Source organism: Copidosoma floridanum, unplaced genomic scaffold (assembly GCF_036245765.1).
Source record: "Copidosoma floridanum isolate Cflo_tuat_1 unplaced genomic scaffold, Cflo_Japanese_pri ptg000030l, whole genome shotgun sequence".
Lineage (NCBI taxonomy): Eukaryota > Metazoa > Arthropoda > Insecta > Hymenoptera > Encyrtidae > Copidosoma > Copidosoma floridanum.
The window spans coordinates 8994309-9017449 of NW_028321907.1; the positions used below are offsets into that span (position 1 = coordinate 8994309).

The 23141-nt window shown below is 42.6% G+C and overlaps 1 protein-coding gene across 3 annotated transcripts in view; it reads left to right on the plus strand.

Annotated features, from left to right (window-relative positions):
* Positions 1–23141, plus strand: part of LOC106639863 (neo-calmodulin) — a 110533-nt gene that overhangs the window by 49266 nt on the left and 38126 nt on the right. The window contains exon 2 of one of the 3 annotated variants that reach the window (XM_089596274.1): positions 13227–13268. The exons of the other annotated variants lie outside the window; for them this stretch is intronic. Coding sequence (XP_089452400.1) covers positions 13227–13268 — 42 coding nt within the window. The remainder of the gene's footprint in view (positions 1–13226; positions 13269–23141) is intronic. 3 annotated transcript variants of the gene reach the window in all.

Sequence of the window (23141 nt, forward strand, 5' to 3'; positions counted from 1 at the left end):
TTTTAGTCTAGTTTAGTTCACGTAGTCTATAATATAGATGGTGTTTATATAGTCCATTATTATGTACATACATTTCGAGATGAATCTCCCCCACCCCCAATCGTCAATCAGCCCCTTTACTCTGTTAGTACTTGAGGCGTCCCCGTTAGCTGTACTGTTTACGGCATGCACACGTGATACCCCCTTTGCTTGTCCTGTGGAGGATAGCCAAAGTATTGCCACTTTGATTGCTCCACTGTAGGGGAGTGACGAGCAAGTAAAGACGCAGCTGAGGGCTCCTCGGATTTCGATACTGAACACGCTGTTTGATGTATCCTGCGTTGATGGATTCTCGGGACTTATCTCCTTTTTGTTGGTCTACGAGACCAGTTGGCTGATTATTCATTATCGGTTAAATTTGTATCCCTTAGTTAGTATCCAGTTTACTGACAGTGATGAAAACAAATTTTTAATCATAAAAAAACAACGCTACATCCTTGACCTAACTCTAGGGTTACAATATTTTAAGCCTCCTCTTAACGAAATACATTAAGTCAAATAATCCTCAGAGCAAGTGTTTTATTCGTTTAGTTTTCCATTTGAGTGCTTTTTAATTTAATAATGCACTCTCGCCGTGTCTCTACTTTTCCGTACCGCAATTTTGGTGTTGAACGAATTTTGCAGATTAAATTTTCATTTTATTAACTTCGTCGATGAATAATTCATAATAAAAAACAAAATTTTGACAAAAATTATCTCGAGTCAAGTGTTTAAGGAGTCGTAACGAAAGTTTAAAAAAAAAATTAAACAGCAAAGCCCCATCGTTCGCTTTTTCTAGCAATTATCATCATTGTACTACCTAAAAAATGATACACTTGACAGTATTTAAATAAAAAAAATTCAAATTACAATCTTTGAGCTTGAAAAGTGACCTATGAACGTGACCCAAAATCCCAATTATTCATGCATAAAAAAATGTTAGTTTTAGTGCTAAAAAAAAGAATTTAGTATTAAACATTAAACTAAACACATCAGGTGTCCCGCACATAAAGCATCGGACCAGCGCAATAGCTCTGATGAATCGTTTAGCGTGACATGCCACAGCGTTATCCGAAACAACTAATCATTTGCAAATAAATTTGCGTGCAAACTTGAGCAGCTTGGCTCCCAACAACTGAGCAGCTATAAGCTCATGCACGCACCTGCTCGTGTCACACTGCCTTTGTACCTGGAAATAAAAAGGGGGGGGGGGGTACGCAGGAAGTGGATTGCCTCGTCTCGTACGTCCTCCGGGTCCCTCGTCTTCTTGGATTCTGCTCCTGAAAAGGGGAGTTTGTACGGGATTTCTCCTCTCGTTCTACCGAGAGGAAATAATTTTGGGAAATGCTACCGTGTCTAGTAAGGAAATTGTTTATTGCACTCTCCACACGACTCTACACAACTCCTCGACGGCGCTACAGCGGTTCCGCCTCGCCGCGCGAACTGCGAGCGCACGTTCGGGGTCCTGAGACCAGGAGGGGCCGCTGCCCTAACGCTCCTAGCCACGTCACGCACGCCTACACACGCGCACCCTCACACGTAACCTATCGTCCCTGTCCTTTTCCCCGCCCACTACACACCTGCTCTCTACTATCGCGCCCGTTTCTTCTCGTCCCTTGGCAACCTTTCTCACCCTGTTTTTCTCTCTCTCTCTCACACTATCACTGTCCCTCGTTAACCTGCTCCTTATCCCCCTCAGTCCCTAGTCCCGGTCCTCTCTCTCTCTCTCTCTCTCTCTCTCTCTCTCTCGTCCTTTCTGCACACCTAGAGCGGAAAACGCGCGAACACCCCCAAGATTCGGCACTCCCGAGCATGCACCCGCGACTTCCCGTAACCTGGCTCTCTCTCTCTCTCTCTCTCTCTCTCTGTCCTCTGTATACTCCGAGACTTAGTCCCGGAGGTCTACCGGCGCTCGCGAGCCCTAGCACGACGCACAAAAGGAATGGAGGAAACACACGCTACCTCTCGGCTCTCTGACTCGCGACAACGGCGTATGGCGTCCGGCTGGGCCTCGGGCTGCCGGTGAGTCTGTGAAGCTGATGGTGGCGGTCCTACTCCCTCTATCTCGTCCGGTAGCCGCTCTGCTTCTCGTCTTCTCTCTCTCTCTCTCGTCCTGCAGTCGCTCTGCTCCTTGTCCTGGGTCTTCTCCTCGCGGTGATGATCTCCGACGACGGGGACACAGCAGCTTCCTCTTCTCTCTCTCTCTATCCCTTGATCTGCCACAACTTTCTCTCGCACTTTCTCTCTCTCTCTCTCGCTCTCTCTCTCTCTCTCTCTCTCTCTCACAATCTGGCTAATCCGCGCGCGAAGGCTCTCGACTCGAGACTGACTCTCCGTTCCTTTGCAACTCCCGCCCGTACCTCTCGACTCTTACTTTCCTTCTTCCTCTCTCTCATACCCGAGGGCCGCCGCCGCGACCCGAACAGTCGTGCGCGCGCTCACGTGTATTCTTCTCGCCGCTGTTGCTACTGTGTCCCGTCGTCGCATCGTCCTCTTCTTCTTCTTTTCCGGGAGCCAAAACAAAAGAAGAATTCCGGGAAGGTAAGTCTTTGCCGGTGATGTCATACGCGTTGCGGCAGCGAGAGCGACATAAGCCGGGAGGCTCAATTTGCCTCGTTACAAACCCTCCCCCCCTAGGCTCGAGCACCTCTGGCTGCTCGAAAGCCGATTCTATCAGCATGCTCTCGCTGACGCGGTCCTTCAGAAAGTAATAAATAGGTGGAGGTGTACTTACGTTGTCCTTTCCAGAATGGTAGTCCTGTGGTTGTCTGGTAACGTCTCCTTGATGGCATCCATCTGGTCCTTGGTCAGCACCCAATCCTTGGAATGGTCCCGGTCTTAGTCTCCAGCTGCTCATCTTGTCCTATCATTTGTTCTGAGTTCCTGGTGGTTTCCTGGTAGTCTGGCATCTCTGAAGGCTATCTCTGTCTTGAGCTTATCCATTTTCTCTCTTAGTTCCTTGCAGTTTCTACATGTTTTGAAAGTGCATCCAGGGGTGTCGCAATTTTGGCAACTTACAAGGGGCGTAGTCATCTTATTTAAACAGTGACGTGCCAAATGACCCCGTTCTCCGCAGGCAAAACAGTGGATCGGCGTACGCTGGGGAGCTCGGTGTCCTACTCCCTGACAGAGAAAGCAGGTCCCGTGAACTAAGCTCTTGGATCCATTCCCAGCCGGCTGAGCAGGTGATTGTTTCACTGGGCTTGGTGTTAGTCTCCACGCCGGCTTATTAGTCCAGTCCGGTCTAGTCGTCTTTGAGATGAGTCCAGGTGTCTGTCTTTGAGTTTCCACGTGGACTTGTGTCCTTATGGCAGCAAGCTGAGCGTAGGCGTCCTCATCGCTTGGATTGAGTAGTAACTTGGCCGTGAGCGGGTCTGGGTCTGAACGGACCTGCCCTTTGAGCTTGGAATCGTTGGTTTGAATTCTGCTTTTTGGAAAAGCTTGATTCAAACTCTTGAGTCGTCCTGGCAATTCGGCTACTCCCAAGATCCTTGTCCTTGGCATGGGGTTCAAGTACACGGCACCTTGAACGTGCATGGTTTCTGGTCCTGGAGGAGGCCTATACCGTCCATCTAAGTCCTTCTGACTCTCCCAACACTGTCCATAATTCTCTATGTCCTCGAGATTGCAGATAACCCTGTCTGCCATAGCCTTTCTGTACTCTGGTAGGAGATTCCGGTAAGCCCTATCGGCTAATGTTCTCTCTGACAGGGGGAATTTCAATTTTGAGGCAATGTACCGGAAGTTGGTGAGAAATACTGAGATTTTCTCAGCCTTGCCTTGAGTCCGGGCATATAAGTCCTGGAGCAAGTCCTCTTCCTGGTAATCCCCGCCGAATTGCCTCTTAAAAGATTCGCAAAACGCGGTCCAGTTCACAAAACCCTGTTTATTGGTCCTAAACCAGCGCGCAGCTCGTTTGAGCAGGACGCACGGTAAGGCTCTCAAGAGAGCTTGGTCGTTTATGCCCAAGCTAGCCCGACAGTCCTCTAAGCGGTCCAAAAAGTCCGCTGGGTCCTCCGTACGCTCTTCACCCGTATAGCGCAGTCCCCATTTCTGCAGAGCTTTGACGGCCTCCTCTATAGAGTCGCTCTGCAGCTTTCGGTCCTCACGGTTGCCAGCATTTATTGGCGGTCCTTGTTTGTCAGTGTGATGGTCTGCTGAATTCCTTGGGAAGATACTGACATATCTCGGTTCCCGGTATTGAGATTGCCGTTGGGGGGACCGACTTCGGCGTCCTTCGTCCTGGGCTAACCCAACGGGCTCGTGGTGCCAATCCTTCGCAGCGTCTCCGCCCATAGGATCGTCTGCCCACCACCTTAGGTTAGAAGTCCGACTTCTCCGGTAAACTCTCGAGCGATTTACCCGAGGTGATTTTACCCGGCTCGACTCGTCGCTTGCCTCGTAGGGGTCTTCGTCCTGCAGGTTGCAACGGCTTAGGGGCATATCGTTTTCCGAAAGCAGCCTTCCCTCATCCTTCAAGTCCTTCCACGTCACTTTGGGCGTGACTGGTGCAGGAGACTTGTGTCTTGGTGAGAAGGTCATGTTGCCTCCTCTCCGATTCCCAGCCGTCTGCAATTCGTCCACGTCCGACTCCTCGCATCTGTACTTTGGGGCCGGCTCCATTGAGCCAGACCATTCCTTCCGCTTCTCAGCAGCCACCAAGCGGCGCGGTGCTGGAATGGGCGAACTTGGCTTATTCTCATAAGCCTGGGCTTCACTCGCTCCAGCAGACGCGTTAGGATTTCTCCTAGACGGCACTGGAGGGATCAAAGTACACGCAGCGCTCTCCGCATGTAGCAAGCTCTGCGCTTTGAACGGGGGACCCGTCAGTCCAGGGATTATTAAGCCCTGCACAACAGTGCTATGATGCTCATAATATGAGCTGATGGCCCGTCCTCCTTGGGAGGGAGTCGTCACTGGCCTGGTTATGGTCCACGTAGTCGTGGTCGAGGTAGCAGTCACGCAAGAGGTAGCAGCTACGACTGAAGGGTATTCTCCAGCCATGCCACGCCAGTCAAGCGGCCCTCCCATACCTGCCAGTCTTAGTCCTAGTATCGCCATCTAGCGTCCAACAATGTCTACTAACTACCGGCCTTACAGAGACTCAGTGGACCAGCTGTGATAGCACAGTCACACGGCTCACGTAAGTCCGTGTATAGAGACTCGGGGATCCGCGATTCCTCCGCGAGATCTACCCAGCTCACGTACGTCCTGTTCCCTTTTCACTCGTCCGGGGATGTCACAACACTAAGGATAGTTTGGGTGTCCGCGATAGTATCCCTATCAGCTTCTCACTTGGGAGCTACCAGGTCGTTCGCGGCTCTATCGCGTTATCGACCGAGCTCACCGTCCAGATTGTGCAGTTGCCCGCACTAATGAGCAACTACGCGTTTCTTACCGCTAGTAAATTATTTTATTATTATTTATACTACTTACTCGCTAAGATCGCACTGTCGCTTAATTATTTTTATTGAAAATAGAAGGGCTCGCTCACCGTCGCCTGTGACACCTAGTCCACTAGCACACTTCCCTATCTACGTTCTACACTACGCTCCCACTATATCACTCACTCGCGCCACCTGCCGCACGCTTGGGGGAAGCACTTCCTATAGGGAAAAATCACCAAGTCCCGCACCGGTCCCCACAAGGGATGCCATTTTGTCACACTGCCTTTGTACCTGGAAATAAAAAGGGGGGGGGGGGTACGCAGGAAGTGGATTGCCTCGTCTCGTACGTCCTCCGGGTCCCTCGTCTTCTTGGATTCTGCTCCTGAAAAGGGGAGTTTGTACGGGATTTCTCCTCTCGTTCTACCGAGAGGAAATAATTTTGGGAAATGCTACCGTGTCTAGTAAGGAAATTGTTTATTGCACTCTCCACACGACTCTACACAACTCCTCGACGGCGCTACAGCGGTTCCGCCTCGCCGCGCGAACTGCGAGCGCACGTTCGGGGTCCTGAGACCAGGAGGGGCCGCTGCCCTAACGCTCCTAGCCACGTCACGCACGCCTACACACGCGCACCCTCACACGTAACCTATCGTCCCTGTCCTTTTCCCCGCCCACTACACACCTGCTCTCTACTATCGCGCCCGTTTCTTCTCGTCCCTTGGCAACCTTTCTCACCCTGTTTTTCTCTCTCTCTCTCTCACACTATCACTGTCCCTCGTTAACCTGCTCCTTATCCCCCTCAGTCCCTAGTCCCGGTCCTCTCTCTCTCTCTCTCTCTCTCTCTCTCTCTCTCGTCCTTTCTGCACACCTAGAGCGGAAAACGCGCGAACACCCCCAAGATTCGGCACTCCCGAGCATGCACCCGCGACTTCCCGTAACCTGGCTCTCTCTCTCTCTCTCTCTCTCTCTCTGTCCTCTGTATACTCCGAGACTTAGTCCCGGAGGTCTACCGGCGCTCGCGAGCCCTAGCACGACGCACAAAAGGAATGGAGGAAACACACGCTACCTCTCGGCTCTCTGACTCGCGACAACGGCGTATGGCGTCCGGCTGGGCCTCGGGCTGCCGGTGAGTCTGTGAAGCTGATGGTGGCGGTCCTACTCCCTCTATCTCGTCCGGTAGCCGCTCTGCTTCTCGTCTTCTCTCTCTCTCTCTCGTCCTGCAGTCGCTCTGCTCCTTGTCCTGGGTCTTCTCCTCGCGGTGATGATCTCCGACGACGGGGACACAGCAGCTTCCTCTTCTCTCTCTCTCTATCCCTTGATCTGCCACAACTTTCTCTCGCACTTTCTCTCTCTCTCTCTCGCTCTCTCTCTCTCTCTCTCTCTCTCTCACAATCTGGCTAATCCGCGCGCGAAGGCTCTCGACTCGAGACTGACTCTCCGTTCCTTTGCAACTCCCGCCCGTACCTCTCGACTCTTACTTTCCTTCTTCCTCTCTCTCATACCCGAGGGCCGCCGCCGCGACCCGAACAGTCGTGCGCGCGCTCACGTGTATTCTTCTCGCCGCTGTTGCTACTGTGTCCCGTCGTCGCATCGTCCTCTTCTTCTTCTTTTCCGGGAGCCAAAACAAAAGAAGAATTCCGGGAAGGTAAGTCTTTGCCGGTGATGTCATACGCGTTGCGGCAGCGAGAGCGACATAAGCCGGGAGGCTCAATTTGCCTCGTTACACTCGTCGTTTGATATGACGCCTACTAACATGAGTACTTTGTGCAACCCAAGGCCTGCTCACGCGAGATAAGACGTTTCTAATTAAGAGATAACATTTGTAGTGGGAAAAATATATAAATAAAACTGAGAACTGCTTTTTTCCAACAACATAAAATTCAAAAGCTCTGACCAACCGAAAGAGGGAAATACCTAACGATCCGAGCTTTATCGCGAGTTGACGATAAAAAGGTGCCGTAGGGTATTTTTCAGTGTCACGCAGACTTTGCTATAAATTAATTGTGGAGGAGAACAAATTTTGCATTTTCCCTCACGAGTGTGGGATTGTCAACTTTACTTAGCTCTTGAGATTTACATTTTCTTTTTTGATGTAAAATTTTCAAACTAAATCACTAATTTTCTTCGTTAATCAATCGCAAGCTCTGGTAATTTCGTTCGCGTAGTTTAAACAATTATCATGCAAGCAACGACCATTGAGAATCGATTTTTCCAACAATAGCTCCCCCCAACTACTACTACTATCCCGCGTTTTTTTCTGAAAAAGTCGCGGTGCAATCGGTACCAAAGTCGAAATTGTAATTCAATAGCGTTGGCGACGATTTAAAATTTATTTCACTCCGAAGAGAAGGCGAAACTAGAGCTGCCATCCATTATACTCAGCCTCGAGCAGTAGCACAAACTCTTTTCGAACTTTAATCGAACCTCGAACTCGTTTATCACGATTTCTCCATATTTACTTTTCAATGCATACAGTGTTAGTTCTTTATGCTTTTCATCTCCAGTAAAAGAACGTCATTGTTTGCAAGATGGATATTTTTATCAGTCGAGGCTTTAATCCTTGCTCATACGTTATGATCATCTTCTTGAGCTGCAACTCATGATCAAAGGACCAAATCCCATAAAGGATTGGTAAGTTATCACGGGGTATGTACACGTGGAAGGGGATGCACGCGTTCGCTCATTTTAATCAGAGCACCGTTGTACGCACACGTTTGTGGCTATTATGAAACTTAATCCGCTTTGCCTTCAATAATCCGGCAAACATTTGAACGGATGAGGATACTCATAAAACGAAGTTTGGCCAAGCTATGCCTAACAAATTCATGCGCACTTAGTGATTATACCGATTCATGTACACCGAGCTTATCATTGCAGAAGCAAAAGGTATCGCTTATTAAAGTGTCCTCATTTTAACGATTTCACTTACTGTCGTGGGGTATCGATGTTCCTTGCACTACAGTAATTATGTGGCTAGTTATTATTCTAACAGCAGAAAAAATAGTTCTTTGCACACGCTTAAATAATAAAAAAGTGACTTCCTACCCAGCGAACTCTATCAATGCAAGTTCACATCGAAATTCATCATAACTCTTCTCTTCTTTTAAAAAATACCCAAGCACCTTTTCAAACAACATGTTACAAAAGCACTGAGTTTTTTATCTCTTTACCATCCTGCTCTCCGTCGTGAGTATTAGCCTTTGATCAGATAAAGCGAACACTTTGTGCACCCTGCCAGCGATTAAAGGCCCAGAGAACGCCCTAATGACCGCTATTACTCCGGATAACGGGAGATATTTCATTAGGCTCATAGCCTACAGGCGTGGCATAGGCGTCTGATGAAAAAAGAGTAATTTCATCTCCACCCGTATTCAGTTGCGTAATATTGGTGGGTCAACAGTATACCCGCTCTCTTCTGTATCACGATGATGGTGCCTTAACGAAATTTGATAAGTGTTACTGATCTTCAACGGATGAACAGAAATACGAAATATAAGGCAAGGCAATAGCATCTCGAGATTTGCTTCGTTTTCAGCAGTCTCTTCCAGCTGTTGAAAAGATAGTGGGATAACAGAAAATCAAACAGACAAAAGGGCCTGACTATCTCTGATCCAACATCCTACGTAAAGTAATCCTTTGCAATTCTTCAACATCCCATCAGTTCGTAGAAGAAACAACAGCTTTGAGAATACACAACAACGTCGACGAAGTACAAGAGAAGCGTACGATATAGGATGCAGCCTTCGAGCCAAATCCCCGAAAAGTGTATCTCGTTCGTTATTTCACTCGAGTTTGCGAAAATCCAGAGCCAGAGAGGAGGTCCTGCAACCGGGGGAAAGTCGTTTTATCGATTCTCCAAGGCGCGCGCTCATCGGGATGAGGAGAAGGGTGGGCGAACGCTTTTGGCTAGCTCTTCCACTCCTTTTTTGTGCTCTTCTTCTTCTTCTCATTCTTATCGAGGATGAGGGCATTTCTTACGGGCAACACACTCTTACACTCCGCCTCTCACAGAGCTTTTGATAATAGCCTGGACAAGAGCATGTGTATCCTGTCGTCCCTGTGGTGGTTCTCCTTTTCCGCTTACTCCCTCCATCTCTCTCTTCTGGTTGTGTACGTGTACTTAAACGTGAAAGGATGTTGGTCGTAACACATTGTGGCCAGCTATGCCAGCTAATGCCTTCTAGCCCGTGAGAGTTTTGGACACCCGTCGTTTCGGTGAACTCTACTGCAAGTCCTGAGCGAGTTAGTGGAAAACGGAAAAGCACTGTGGAACTAGGTTGTATATGTATACACGTTGTGTAAATGTAGCGTTTCTTCGCTCATTTTTCGCGATTTCCAATTTCATCTTTGGTATTCAATTTTAAGCTACAAGATAACTAAGATATCAATTATTAAAAATGCCAAGAAATTATGATCTACAAAATCCAAAACATCATTCGTAAATACATTGTCTAGACATATTGTTTGACGAGGAGGGAGGAAAAGAGCTTACAACAAATTGCACTTAGCAACGAAATGTTTGGAGGTCACGTTTGCAGAATAAAAACCCTTTGATCCATCTGTAACGTACGATATACAATTGTAAGTTCTTAAAGTTTAACAAATTATTTACGTATGCTCTTCAAGTCTCATAACTTTTTTTGCTGATGATTTCTTTGAGTCTGTGGATATCACTACATGATTTTTTTAGCCCCAACAAACTCACGTTCATTTGATGAGCCTATGACTTTAAAATCGAAACTTTTTTCGATCATTGAAATTTTCTTCCACACAAACCAATTCATCAAAGTTACCAAATTAACGACCCAAAGAAACACAGTTTTGGGCAATCTCAATGAAAGCAATTGAAAAAAAAAAAAAAAAAAAAAAAAAAAAAAGCGAGAACATCAATAAAACTTCAAAAGCGGAGTAAAATGCACACAGAGAATTGACGCTCGTAGTCACAATCGATTTCCAGTCTGTCCCTCCTATCGACTTTATTTAGTCCTAACGGACATCGCGAGTCATTTCCATGCAGCAGAAACAGCATATCCCAACGATTGTATTCCAGCTACAACTATGGGAGAAGAACGCCACTGCTTGCCAAGAAAAAAAATTGCGCTCTCTCATGTATCGATGAACAAAAAAAAACTATTGTCACTGTGTGAAATCGAAATTCGCTAGCCAGTTGCCCACGTGTATCATGAGAGTTAGATTAATGGTCAAGCAATTGAGCTCGCGATGGTATAGATACACTGAGGCAGGGCCATGAAAATGAATGAAACGAGAGTCTGGGGAGGGAGAGTGAACAGCAGTACCTTTCTTGCTAAAGTATACGAGACAGAAAAATCTACGTGGACAATGACTAAACCTTACTCCCAAATCGATATCATAAAAAGATGATGGATGTTGATTATGTAATGTTTCAAGCAAAATGATCATACTTGTATAACGTAGCGAAATTTTTCTTTACCCCTATCGCCTCGCAATGTTGAATTTATGAGTATCGGTCCCAGGCGGTCGATCCAATGGATACGATAATCGATTAAATCACTTGCACGATTTTTTCATCGATCGTTTACCAGAGGGAAGAGAGCTCGTACGGAGCGTACAGCTTAATTAAAACTCTTCTCAAATTTATGCGTGCACACGGTCGTTGGGAGCAAATTTAGATAACCTGATTGCACCAGGGCTAATTGTATATTAATAAGGCTCTAAACGTATGGCTGTGCAAACAGTATTTTCTCCCCCGGCTGGAAAATAGATGTACCGATACATAATATTACGGGACCTACTTTTGCGCTGAAAGAGGACGAGAAACGTGCACTGTGTGTGCAGACCTTAAGCGAAAACTTAATTAGCGGAGATTTAAACCTTAACTTAATCAAATTGCTGAACGATTTTACTTACCACGTGTGATGTTATTGAAGCTGTTAAAGTTAATTTACAATTTTTGGAGATAGCGCGTGCGTTTGAGAATTGATGGAAGAAAGCAGTTTGGAACTTGAAATTATCAGTTGTACGGACTCTTTGTGATATAACTTTTGGTGTTTCGCGAAAAATATATGAACATTTTGGATTATTGAAATATTTTTCGAAAACTGATGCGAAAAAATGTAGTCGTCAATTTATACTAGTCAATCATTCAATTTATGAACGTTACCTTGCTTAGCTCATCAACTTTCACTTAAGAATAAATACAATCAAATCACTGACAAGCTGCTGAACTCAAGATACGCAATATGCATTGCTAGCTTCATGTCAAGCTAGCGAAACTTTTTATGTTTTAGTTCGTTAACCAGCAACAAATTTCGTCTTTGCATGACTTATTAGTAACAAGTAAGCGACAAATAGTCTATAGATTTAGAAATAAGGGGTGCTGCTAGCTTAACATACGTGACCAACGTTGAATTTTTTCCTCTTTTTTAATTAATTTTTGGCGTGAGTGCTTCGGTCGTAAGTTCTATGCTCAATCTAAACTGACTAATTTTCAATTTTCCCATTTAATGTAATTATAAGAAAACCAAAATCAAGAAAAACGAAAATTGTGGAAAAAATTAAATTGCATGTGCAACCCTACAGTGGTAATTATTTCAGATCTTTAATAAAACTCAGCCTTGATGTGAAGAACAGCCCCTCGACTTTTTAAAAAAAAATCAATCTTCTTCAAAATTCTCTCAAAAAAAACATTAAAGAATCTAGGATAGGTCAAAAGAGAACGATGCTAAACTTTCGTATGCAAGTCAGACTTCTACTTTTTTCACTATGGTGAAAAGTAGAAGGACAGACTTAAAAAAATTTTATTTTTTAAATGTATTACAATTTTTTATCAATTTTCTGACAAAATGTGTAAAGCTCAATTTTTCTATATTGTAATTAACAATTCCCAAATATTTGGTAAATCAAGACACTTATATGAACGCATACGTAGCCAAAAAAGTAAGGTACCCTTCAAAAGTGACTATTAGATAAATCATTGATTCCCAAGTTACGAGAGTAGATCCTAGGAGCTCTCCAAAATCACTCTGAACGTGCAATGAACACTACTGTATCCACGGCAATTGCCAGCACACGCATACACGTAATGTACAATTAACCCCAATTCTTCACAAGGGAATACACGTCCACCCCAAAACAACGAGCAGAAACATTATGTGCACGAGCAGTGCCTTATACATTTCTCCACAGAGAAGAGCAGTAGCAGCAACAACAGCAGCTCACACACTTGTACGTTATCGCCACCCTCTCTCTCCTTGTCCACTTACCTAATACGCGTGTATCAATGTCAGTCTCTCTGTATGAGTATCACCAGCCCACCCACTACCCACCCCAAAAAACTCACTCGTTAACCACTTAAACTCTGGTAATCTGCATCCACACGCTTGTATGCGCACATATTTTTGTGCAAACGAGTACACCTACCCCCATACACATCAGCGTACACTCTGCAGAGAATACACACGTGCGAACTTTTTTCCACCTGCTCCGTGTGCCATTTTCTCCTCCCGACCCTCTGCTTTTTTTCTGCGATTCTTCTCTTACTATGTACATGTATGCACCCACTACTACTATGCTATATTATAAGTAATAAAATCAAAATATGTTTAAAAAAATGTACTCTATTTACTCTATCTATAATTTGTCTTTGTATACATCATACATATAAATACATTTTTTTCATATTTTATATATACTATCATTACTTTTCACATAATAATTGTGTATGCTTTGTTCAACTTTTTCACTCTCACGTTCTCTATGTAACCTTTTTACTTTCTATGACTCTATATGCAGTTTAGCGTGTGGTAATGAACCGTACTCTCTGTACTTGTGTTTTTGCAGGCCCGCAGCGCCAGTACAAGTAGCTTTAGAAGCCTCAGCCAGGTACTACATGAATATGGACAAAAACAAAATTTTTTTTTCGTTTTTTTCGTAAAATATGATTCTTTTGTCACAAGTTCGACTTCAATTTTTCATAGGAACGTCAGTAGGACTAGTACGAGAGCGCATTTTTTTTGTTTTCTTTTTTTTAGATAGAAACCTGATTACTCATACTATACGCTCTCTTAGCATTAGTCTCAGGCGTGTGCGTACTTTCGTGGCTGTAGATTGACTAGTCGATCTCGTTAGTTAGACAATTGCACTTTTACTGAGCTTATGTAGAACGCACATAACAAGACACCTATTACAATGAGACCAGTTTTTGTTACCCTTTCACAGGTTTAAGGGATTCGAGTCAACGTATGGTCAGACAATGATTCGACGCTTTTCTCGCACTGTGTGCTTTTTGTATGGAAATTGCTGTACTGAAGACACGTGTGTCACTTTTAATTAAAAGCTTTCTCATATATATTCAAAAAGATTAATTAATTGATATTATATCAAAAGCTTGTGCTTAATGTAACAAAATGTATTTTAAATCCCGGTACTAACGCGACGAGCTGATTTTTTTTTTCGCGACAACAATTAAGCTACAGAACACTCAACTAACGCACCTACCGATGTATCGTACCACAAGCCCGCAGTTGAGTCGCCGCGTACAATCACACTGATATAGATCTATCGTATACGCTAACCTCGAGAACTGTAAAATCGCACGCGAAGAAAAACTGGAACAACCCGCCCAAAGTGTACACACACGATGAACGAGAAAAAAAAGTGTACCAATTGAAAAACGGGGTCACATGTATACATATACAGTCAACCACGCATGCATGCTAGCACCAGATAACTCTTCAGCGAGAAAATGACGAATGAGGCATGCACCTTCATCTTCAGCACGTAATAGCTGGACGTAGTTACGCAGCAGTGTTCACATGACTTACTAAAAAGATACAAAGTCACTGCTGCTTTTGGCGACCCACTGATGTATGCACTCATTTTTTTATTTTATTTTATTTTTTTGTTACTCTTACATTTACTTGATTCTTCTTCTTTAATACTAGAAAGTGTGGCTGCGCTGCTCAACAGACAAACATGTCCACACAGTTAGACTAGTCAGCAGAGAAAATGCGTACTGGTGGTGTCTAGAGACAGAGTGAAAGTAGCACGAGCACGTGTATAGTGAAACGATGGTTATTGTTGTTACTATTTTTTATTGCATGAAATTTCGTTCTTTACAGCGTGTGCGCATAAAAATCAGATATATACTTGTCTCAACTTGTTTTCTCTATCTCTTTCTCTTTCTTCTCCTTCTCCACTATCAAGAAATTCTCGGTGGCCCTTTTGATGAAGCTGACGTTACGATACTAAGGACACTTTTATGTGATAAAATGTATAAGCTGACATGAGTTTTTTCATCCACTACAAACATTTTTACTAAATTTCATTGTAGGTTTATTTTAATTGGAAAAAGTCGTCTATGATTTAAGAGAATAGAAATACTGCCTGAAATGGGAAAGAGACTTGTGATTTTATCTTGAAAATATAGATACTTGTGCACGCAGTGAATATTTGACAAAACTTTTCCAGCGCTTAAAAAAACATCGTGTTTTTTAAATCCACCAAAAGTTTACATTTACGCATAAGTAAAAAAGTACCACCTAAATACGCATACAAGGACAGCGGGATTCAAGAAGTGTTTTTTTTTTTTCTGTGTGAGAAAAGATTTTTTTTTCAATTGAGGTCATATTTTGTATTATACGTCAAGTAAGTAACAGCTTTAATTTATGAAATTGCTGATCTGAATATGGGTCACGGTATAATGCGCTGCTTGTGACATAAGATAAATTCTAAAGCCGAATATCAACTGACTTAGTATAAGTATAAGATTTTGTGATGTCATAATGTAAATTTCTACTTAATAACCGTATTATTCCAAATTGTTATCATCTATTAAAGTTAAAATATAATGTGATTTGAATTATAAGTTAACATTTTATTTGCCTTTATATTCAAGTCGTGCAAAAAACATACCTTATAAAATATTGTAACATATTACACGAAGTTATATAATACATCGAAAAAATTTACGAGCACAAATAAGAATAAACAAATACTGAACTTGTTTTCCTATTAGTAGTTAAATATTAGGTGACCTTTTCATTTAAAAAATGAGGCGATTCAAATGACTATAAGATAAGTAGCAAGTAAAATACAGACTTTCTTAATAGAGAGGCAGCGGCTGTAAAAAGATGCACGTATTTTATCAATTTTTAATAATAGTAATAATAGTAATAACAAAAATAATAATAATAATAACAACAATAATAATAATAATAACCTAAGAGTTCTGGTCAGGGTATTGAAATAAGAGAGTCTAAGTTCGTATACGCTCTTCAATTACTTAACATATGGAGTAAGTATATTTATTTAATAAATAGAGAGTAGGCAATCGTCCAGGCTGTAAGATAAACAGACCTTTGGATATTACGTAAAACTTAAAAGGTAGAGGAAGCTCGTACTCTTCAAGATTATGCAACAAACTTTTCTAACTTCTTCGTTACTCACAATATAATGGTTTATTTGAATATTTTCACGAAGACTATCATATTTCTCGTAAACAACCAATAATCACTATTGCTTTCAAGAAATCTCTTTCTTAATGAAAAGTCTAGGCTACCGCTGAAAGTGTAAAGTCAGCCCACACATTTCACGAAATTTTTACTCATCATCATACTTGAAATGCCTCATATTTTCAATCTAATGCTTTCCATACTTATGAGGTAACTTGGCCAAAAACTTATGCGCGAGTGCTCGTTTTAATTTCGCAGTGGTAAAAAAGCAAATTACCAAAAGACGCGACGTGATTGCCCGAGGGAGTGGGCGGGCGAGCAGAGTCGAGGCATCAGGCACTTTAATGGGACGAAGGAAGGGGAGAAAAACGAGAGGGAGGAGGACAAAATAGGGTGAATGCACCCCTTGATGCCAGTCACTCTTTCTGCTCCAGTTGTTGGATGAAAAATTTTACGGAGTATTTATTTTGAGCCGGTGTTCGGAATAAATAGCGCTGTCACGAGTTGAAAATTAATGAAGGTGAAAGTGCGCGCATTGAGATCGATTTCAATAATGGATCGAAAGAGCTACGGGTGGAATTTTTAATTAGTCACGTTCAGTTTTGTTGAAAAGCATTGTTCGAATGAAACAATGAATAGCAGTGGTAATGAATTATTGGTAAAGTACATGCTCGTGTATTAACGTGACATAATCAATCGACTCCCTAACGTATTGTAAAAAAAAAAAAAAAAAAAAGAAAAAGCTTGGCGACAAACCAAATCTCATTATGAAATCCAGGAGCTGGGAATTAATACGAATCCCTTGTAGTTGTACGCAGATAATCAGAATCAACGTAACCATTCCCGGGAGTATACCAGAGCTGACTTTGGCTAAATGCCGTTACATACAACTAAACTCGGCGTAGGTGGTATTTGACATTCTCCATTCTCATCATATATTATGCATGTAGCATTTATAATTGTGTCATTGATTTATAACTCTGGCAAAACTAGACTATGTTTCATCATTCCTCTACTTTAAAGTATTATACTATGTTTCATCATTCCTCTACTTTAAAGTATTATATTATAATGTATAAAAAGAAATGCGAGAACAATTTCGCACTGGTCACGTGTAAGTAAAATTTCATCTAAAATTTTATCGGAAGAACCCACACTAAGTGAGCCATTTGGCTCATAAATTACACTTCACGGAGTTTTCCAAAAATCAATTCTCTTTTCTCGAGGTACTAAATCCAACGACCAGAAGTTCGAATGTGAAGCAGTCTGAATTTCAAAAATTCGACTTCTATCCTGTCGACTCCTGATTTCCTGTACTTTCAAACAACTCTCCAGAGCTACGATAAATTTCTTGGCTACTCGAGCAAGAAGGTCTCGCAAGGCCCAACCTTGATTTCGTCCAAAAATAAAGAGTCAGCAAACGTCCTCCGAATTCATCTTCCTTATTCGATTCCGTAGTGACTCAATTTTATGCTCTAAACAAGGTCGTTTCGGATACATTGGAATTCACTTGAACAGATTATGTAGAAAAACAATGATATCACGATAATATCGTACATAATATGGTATATGGAAACATATGATAGAAGATTCTTTATGTCTTCACATCAGAGTAAGTTTAACTCATGCCCCCCCCCTCCCTTTCAAAAAAAAAAAAAAAAAAAAATTCAAAGATTCCAGAACACCATGTGGACCTACATCTCAAGGTGCCAATCGGACAGTTATCGGACGCCACGTGCGGAGAATGGAAACGAAACATATACATGTATAAATGTCGAAGCAGTCGAGGAAAAGAATCAGCAGTGGTGCTTGACACGGGATTTGAATAAAATAGAGCTCAGAAAACACGATTGATGGCCCAGCTAGTAATGCAGCAGCAGCAGCTCTTTTCTAACACCAACGATGGTAGGGTTGGCTTCTCGTTAATTATTAATCCCCCAGTCCGACTCTCCATGCGCCTTTACATGTATGTGGGTGGATTGGTGGGTGGTTGGGAAATACGTGCGGGTAAGGCTTCGCTTGCCTTGCGTTGCATGTCACTCGCGAGGGCACTGACATTATTGCCCCAGTAGTATAGCAGTGGCATTAGTCAGTCGACAGGAGAAATTGGCTGAGCGAAAAGCGATGCTCGACTCTTTTACAGCTGCATTTCAAATCCTCTTTGTCCGCTCACGGTTTAAACACCACAATGGATTTTTTATGTTGGGCAGAAATTGCTTTTAATTAAATTGGTTGCTGAGTGAAGAAGAAATTGATTCTACTGTTATCTGAGGGTTTTGTTGTTAGAGGAAAATTGGATTATCTGAGTTGTTACTATTTTTCTAGCCTTTCGACAGAGATTGAGTTTGAGACTTTTTTTCTGGTTTTATTTACATATTAACATGGGAGTAGAAAAGCGATTTTATTCGTGAAATCAGCATAGGTGGCTCATCAGTATGGTGTATTGGCACACTTCACACTTGAGATCTTCTCGTGCAGTAAAAACACTTGGGGTCAGTAGGGACGATGAATCCGTTCGTGAGTCAAGTACGTACTTTCATGTACGTAAAAGAAGGTCGAAAGGAAAGCACCGATCCATTGAAAGATCAAGTAGATTGGACTCAATACGTACACGAGAAAAGGAGTGATTTTGTTTTTATTAAAGTAAGGGCAGATGTGAATGACCTGTTCTAAAAAAAAAAAAAAAAAAAAAAAAAAAAAAATGTATTTCATATATTGACTTGGGAGCAAACAAAAAAATTGGACGAAATTCCAAGGGAAACGATTGGACGACGAAGAAAGAAAGGACGGACGAGTTGGAAGAAGACAGTGAAAGTTTGGACAACAAATAGGTCGAAAAAGCTTCATAGAGTGAAAAAGTAAAGTTCCAAACGATGGCCGAAAAATAAAAAAAGTTGACTTCAAGCGCACTAGGGTGATTTTGTTGATGGGCTTTATGTGGGATGGTACAAAATATCGTGATTAAAAAACGATGTCAGATGTACTAACTGGTATGCTTGACCTCCAAGTCGTAACGTAATCGCCTATACACGAGGTAACATCGAAGAATGCGTGCACCGATCTAGTTATAAAATGACCAGCGATGCACGTAACTTATGATAATACACAAAAAAGGATTTACTTAGTATCGATAAAATCAACTATAACAATGAAAATAGTGACATTAAATTTAAATAACACAATAGTCACGACAGACATGTTACAAAAAACAATAGCAGCATATTCACACTCTATTTGTGTCAGCCAGTCACACGCACCTCCTCGAATGCAACAGCTTGGTTTTTCGTGTACACAAAAAAAAAAGATCGTTATATGAACGAGAAAAGGAAACGGATGGTTTGTCGACGTAAATGCTCGAGTTGCCGCAAAAATTAAAACTCCTTGACCTCACCTCCCTCTCGATCCAACCAGCTGCGCGTGCACGCGAATCGGAACAAAACTTATTCCTCGCGAATACAGTGAGGTAAAAAGTGTCGACTTTCTTCGTTGCAGGTACGGCACCGTTTTGCACGCGAGATCTCCTGAACACGCACACTTGACTTATCCCTGAGGAAAGGGAGCTGCATTTTTAAAACGATGAAACGACCCACTTTCCTATTGGATACGCGTGGCTGGGAATTATCGGAGTAGAGAATAAGAGGATACGCCCAAGGAAGTTGGCTGAAGAGGATTTTATCATGGTCGTGCAGAAGTGGAGTTTTGGATGCGTATGTGGGATATTTGGCTTCGCTAAACTTGGTGAGGTTGAAAACTGCGGGGTAGGAAAAGTCAGTCAGATCTAAATGCGGTTACAGTGCTCTCGTTTGGCCACTCACTCAAGTGTGCGATGAGTTTTGAGATCACGAGGGTTTTTCGTTTGAAATGAAAAAATCATGGTTTTTTAATTCGGGTAAAGAGAGTTTTTCAGGGTGATGCGTGAGTTTTTACTGTGAATCAAATTAAGTTGCTTGGATTTTTAAACCACTATGAAATGTGTGCCAATGGTTCACGGGCAACAAAATTAATCCATACGCTCAATTACTGAATCGAATACATCGAAACGAGTAACTTTAATGCATGAAGCATTCTATCATACATTTTAATCGCTTGCAAACACGCCCTTATTTTTCAATTGTTTCAAGAATAAAATGGTTAAGCTTAGAAATGATAGTTGATGAATCCGTGCACTTCCAGGATTAACTATGACTTAATTGCAACATTTTCTTTTTTTAATATGATTTAATATGTATATTACTAGCTACTATTAAAGCGAGTGAAAAAAAAATTAATCCAAGAACGACCAAGTACTCGAATAGTCATTCTCCCTAGAGCGCGTAAACTTAATCCTCGAGCAACAAGACACCAACCACAATTCAAAGCCCGTGAGAGCCGAAGTGCAAGTTATAATGGGGCGCAGTAATCTAAGTCACCGCCACTATACGTACATTGTGCAGGTATATGGAGTAGAGCGGGCGGTCTGTAGCTCGCACACACAGAGCAAAGAGCCTTGGATCGTTTCAGATAGGCCACACAGGTACGTGCACGTAGCACCCTATTGCGCAACTGGGTCTCCGAGAGATAGAGCAGCCCCGAGGAGGCTCGGATTAAAGCGGCGACCGCAAGTCGTGTGCATGCATGTATGGATGCCACTGCGATTCTGCCAGGGCGCGTTACAGGGTACACATTTTATGATTCCGCTGGTTCGGCTTGAAAGTACTTACAACGATCTTTGTCGGCTTGTGCCTCCCCCCCCCCTGAGAAATTCCAGTGCCCCTGGCGTTGACAGTCGTTTGGAGTGATATCGTGCATCGTCTTGAGAGACGCTCGAGTGTACATGGCTGCTGAGTGGCAAAGTAGTTATTGTTGTTCATTGCACACCAAGGATGGGAGAATTGGAGCAAGGGATCGATGGCGTTGCAGGTTGGATACAATGATAATGGATGCTGTTTAGTGATGCTTGAGGGGTCAATTTCTGGGTGATGGGAACATTTGTTCGGCATTTTTGTGATTTTATGGGGTGTATTTAATTACGATACTGGTGAAGGGAATATTTGGTGGACAAAAGAGACTTTAGGAGATGATTTTTGGTTCCTTAGGATAAAAATGAAATACATGTTATGTACTGGTTCTAAAATTATTATTTTCAGGGAAATCTGCAACTTTTGATGATAGAAATGCAGCAAACTTAACTTGACTTGATTTCACTGTGAGTCGGTTATAAGCTCATACGACATCAATATCCATCGAATACTTATCAACTAGAACCTAGGGTGTGTTATGTTACACTAGTCATAAAATTTGAAGACATTAAATCTTTCATTTCTAGTGTTAAAAAACTAAAGCTTATTATTTTGTTAGAAAACGTGATATATTTTGGCTGTACGGGTCCATAAAATGGTTCTAGAGGACGCTTATTTGTGACCAGATACTATAAATCATCTCCAACAACCCTAGCAAAATATTATTTTACCAGTATTTCTCTTTCCATCAAAATGACCAAGTTCCAGCCAACTATTCTACCCCTTTCCTTCTAGAAATATTGTTTTGGAACACCTCAACAAGCACACATAAATTTTCCAGCCACCTGTAATTCAAAAAGCACATAATCACAAGTATTGCGACCCTGCACGCAACCATTACCCAGCTGCAACGATCAATAGACCCAACACTCGTAATATCTAAAAGTCCACAGTTGATGTCATTTCGAGATAAGCTAGCAGTCCAACCGTACATGTTGAATGATCGATACCACAGCTGGTGCGGTCATTTACGATAACTGAAAGCCAATGGCGGGGATGAAAAAGACCATGGGAGTAGATGTATGGCATACAGAAAACAAAGATAAGGGAGAACAAAAAAAACTACCAGTTGTTAATGAACGAGTCTCGATGTATCGAAATCGATTTTTTTCCCTGACACCCCCCGGTGATTGATCGGCTTTCGTGCACGAGAATGCTCCTTTTCGAGCTGGCGCGAGCTTTTACGCGATCCAATGGCAAAGGTGAACCTGGCCAGCGAGCTAGTAAACTACCAGTGGCTCGCGTCAGCAGATTTCCAATGCAGAGTATACCTGAGAGTCGATTAATCTCAAGCAACAGCCAGCAGCTATCGGACAATGTAAGGACGACTCGGTGAACCTCCCCCCCTGCGTGCCGCGCGTCTTAGCACTGGTCCGCGACGATTTCACCGAGGTTATTATTTCAGAGCCGAGACGTAATGTACGGCGGGTGGACCTACTTTATTCGCGGGGGAGGGCAGCCGGAAGTTTTCGTGGACGGGCTGAGGGGTAGCTATAACTCAGCTGATTTAGGGTGGGCGTCGCGCGTGGCTTTTGGCGCATAAGCTGACTTGAGGAGTTGGGAAAGGAATTTCTTTTTATCTTTGTATCTTGTTTGCACTGTCGGTTTGTTTATTTCATTTGAAGATTTTTATTGGTTCCTAGGGGCTGTGGATTTTCGAGTCTTTTTTAAAACTTCTTATGACATTTTGATAATTTTTTTAGGATCATCAAAAGTCATGAGAACTCTATAACTATGTCGTTTGAGGTCTTTGAAGGGTACTCGACATCCAACAAAGTCTTTCAATTTAAGTTGTGCTTTGGGTTTTAAATGACTTCTGATGCATTTGCAAGACTCCAAAAATTTTAGGAGATGAGTTTGCTCGATTAAATTTTTAAGGTGTTTGATGGAATCTTTATTAAGGATATGATTGATCACTGATCACTAACCATTAACATATTTATAAATTTTCAAGAAAACATTTATCAGAATTAATGATCACCCCAAGTACCGTATCATACGCCATACCTTATCCCAGAAGTAGGACACGTGCTTACCCAAGGCTCGTCCATTACTTAAAAAAATAATAAAATAAAATAAGTAAATTGAAATGGTAAAAATGTTGTTATTTCTTATGCTTTAAAACGATAACATTGTCAGACTTATCAGACAAGTTCTCCTAAAATGACTTAATCAAATAAGTACGCCCCTGATGCATAGACAATTAATTTAATGAACTCCTAGTTTCCTTCGTTGCTGCTGTTTCTCTTCGTCTGGAAGCATCCATTTCATTCTAGCTATATTCAATTGTTCCTCTCAACGACTACGCGATTGAGTTACAGATGCAGCAGCTGGCAGCAGCAGTTACATTGTGCCGAAGCTCGATGAATATTTAAAGCGCCGTGGTCTTGGCTATGGATCTGTGGATGTATCTTGTTGCAAAATGTAGGCTATTGTTTGTCCAGTGTCTTTTCTTCAAGTTGCTCGGTACGAATGCCTAAATAAAGGATCTATGGCCAATCAGGTAGAGATCGTGCAAAAACTAT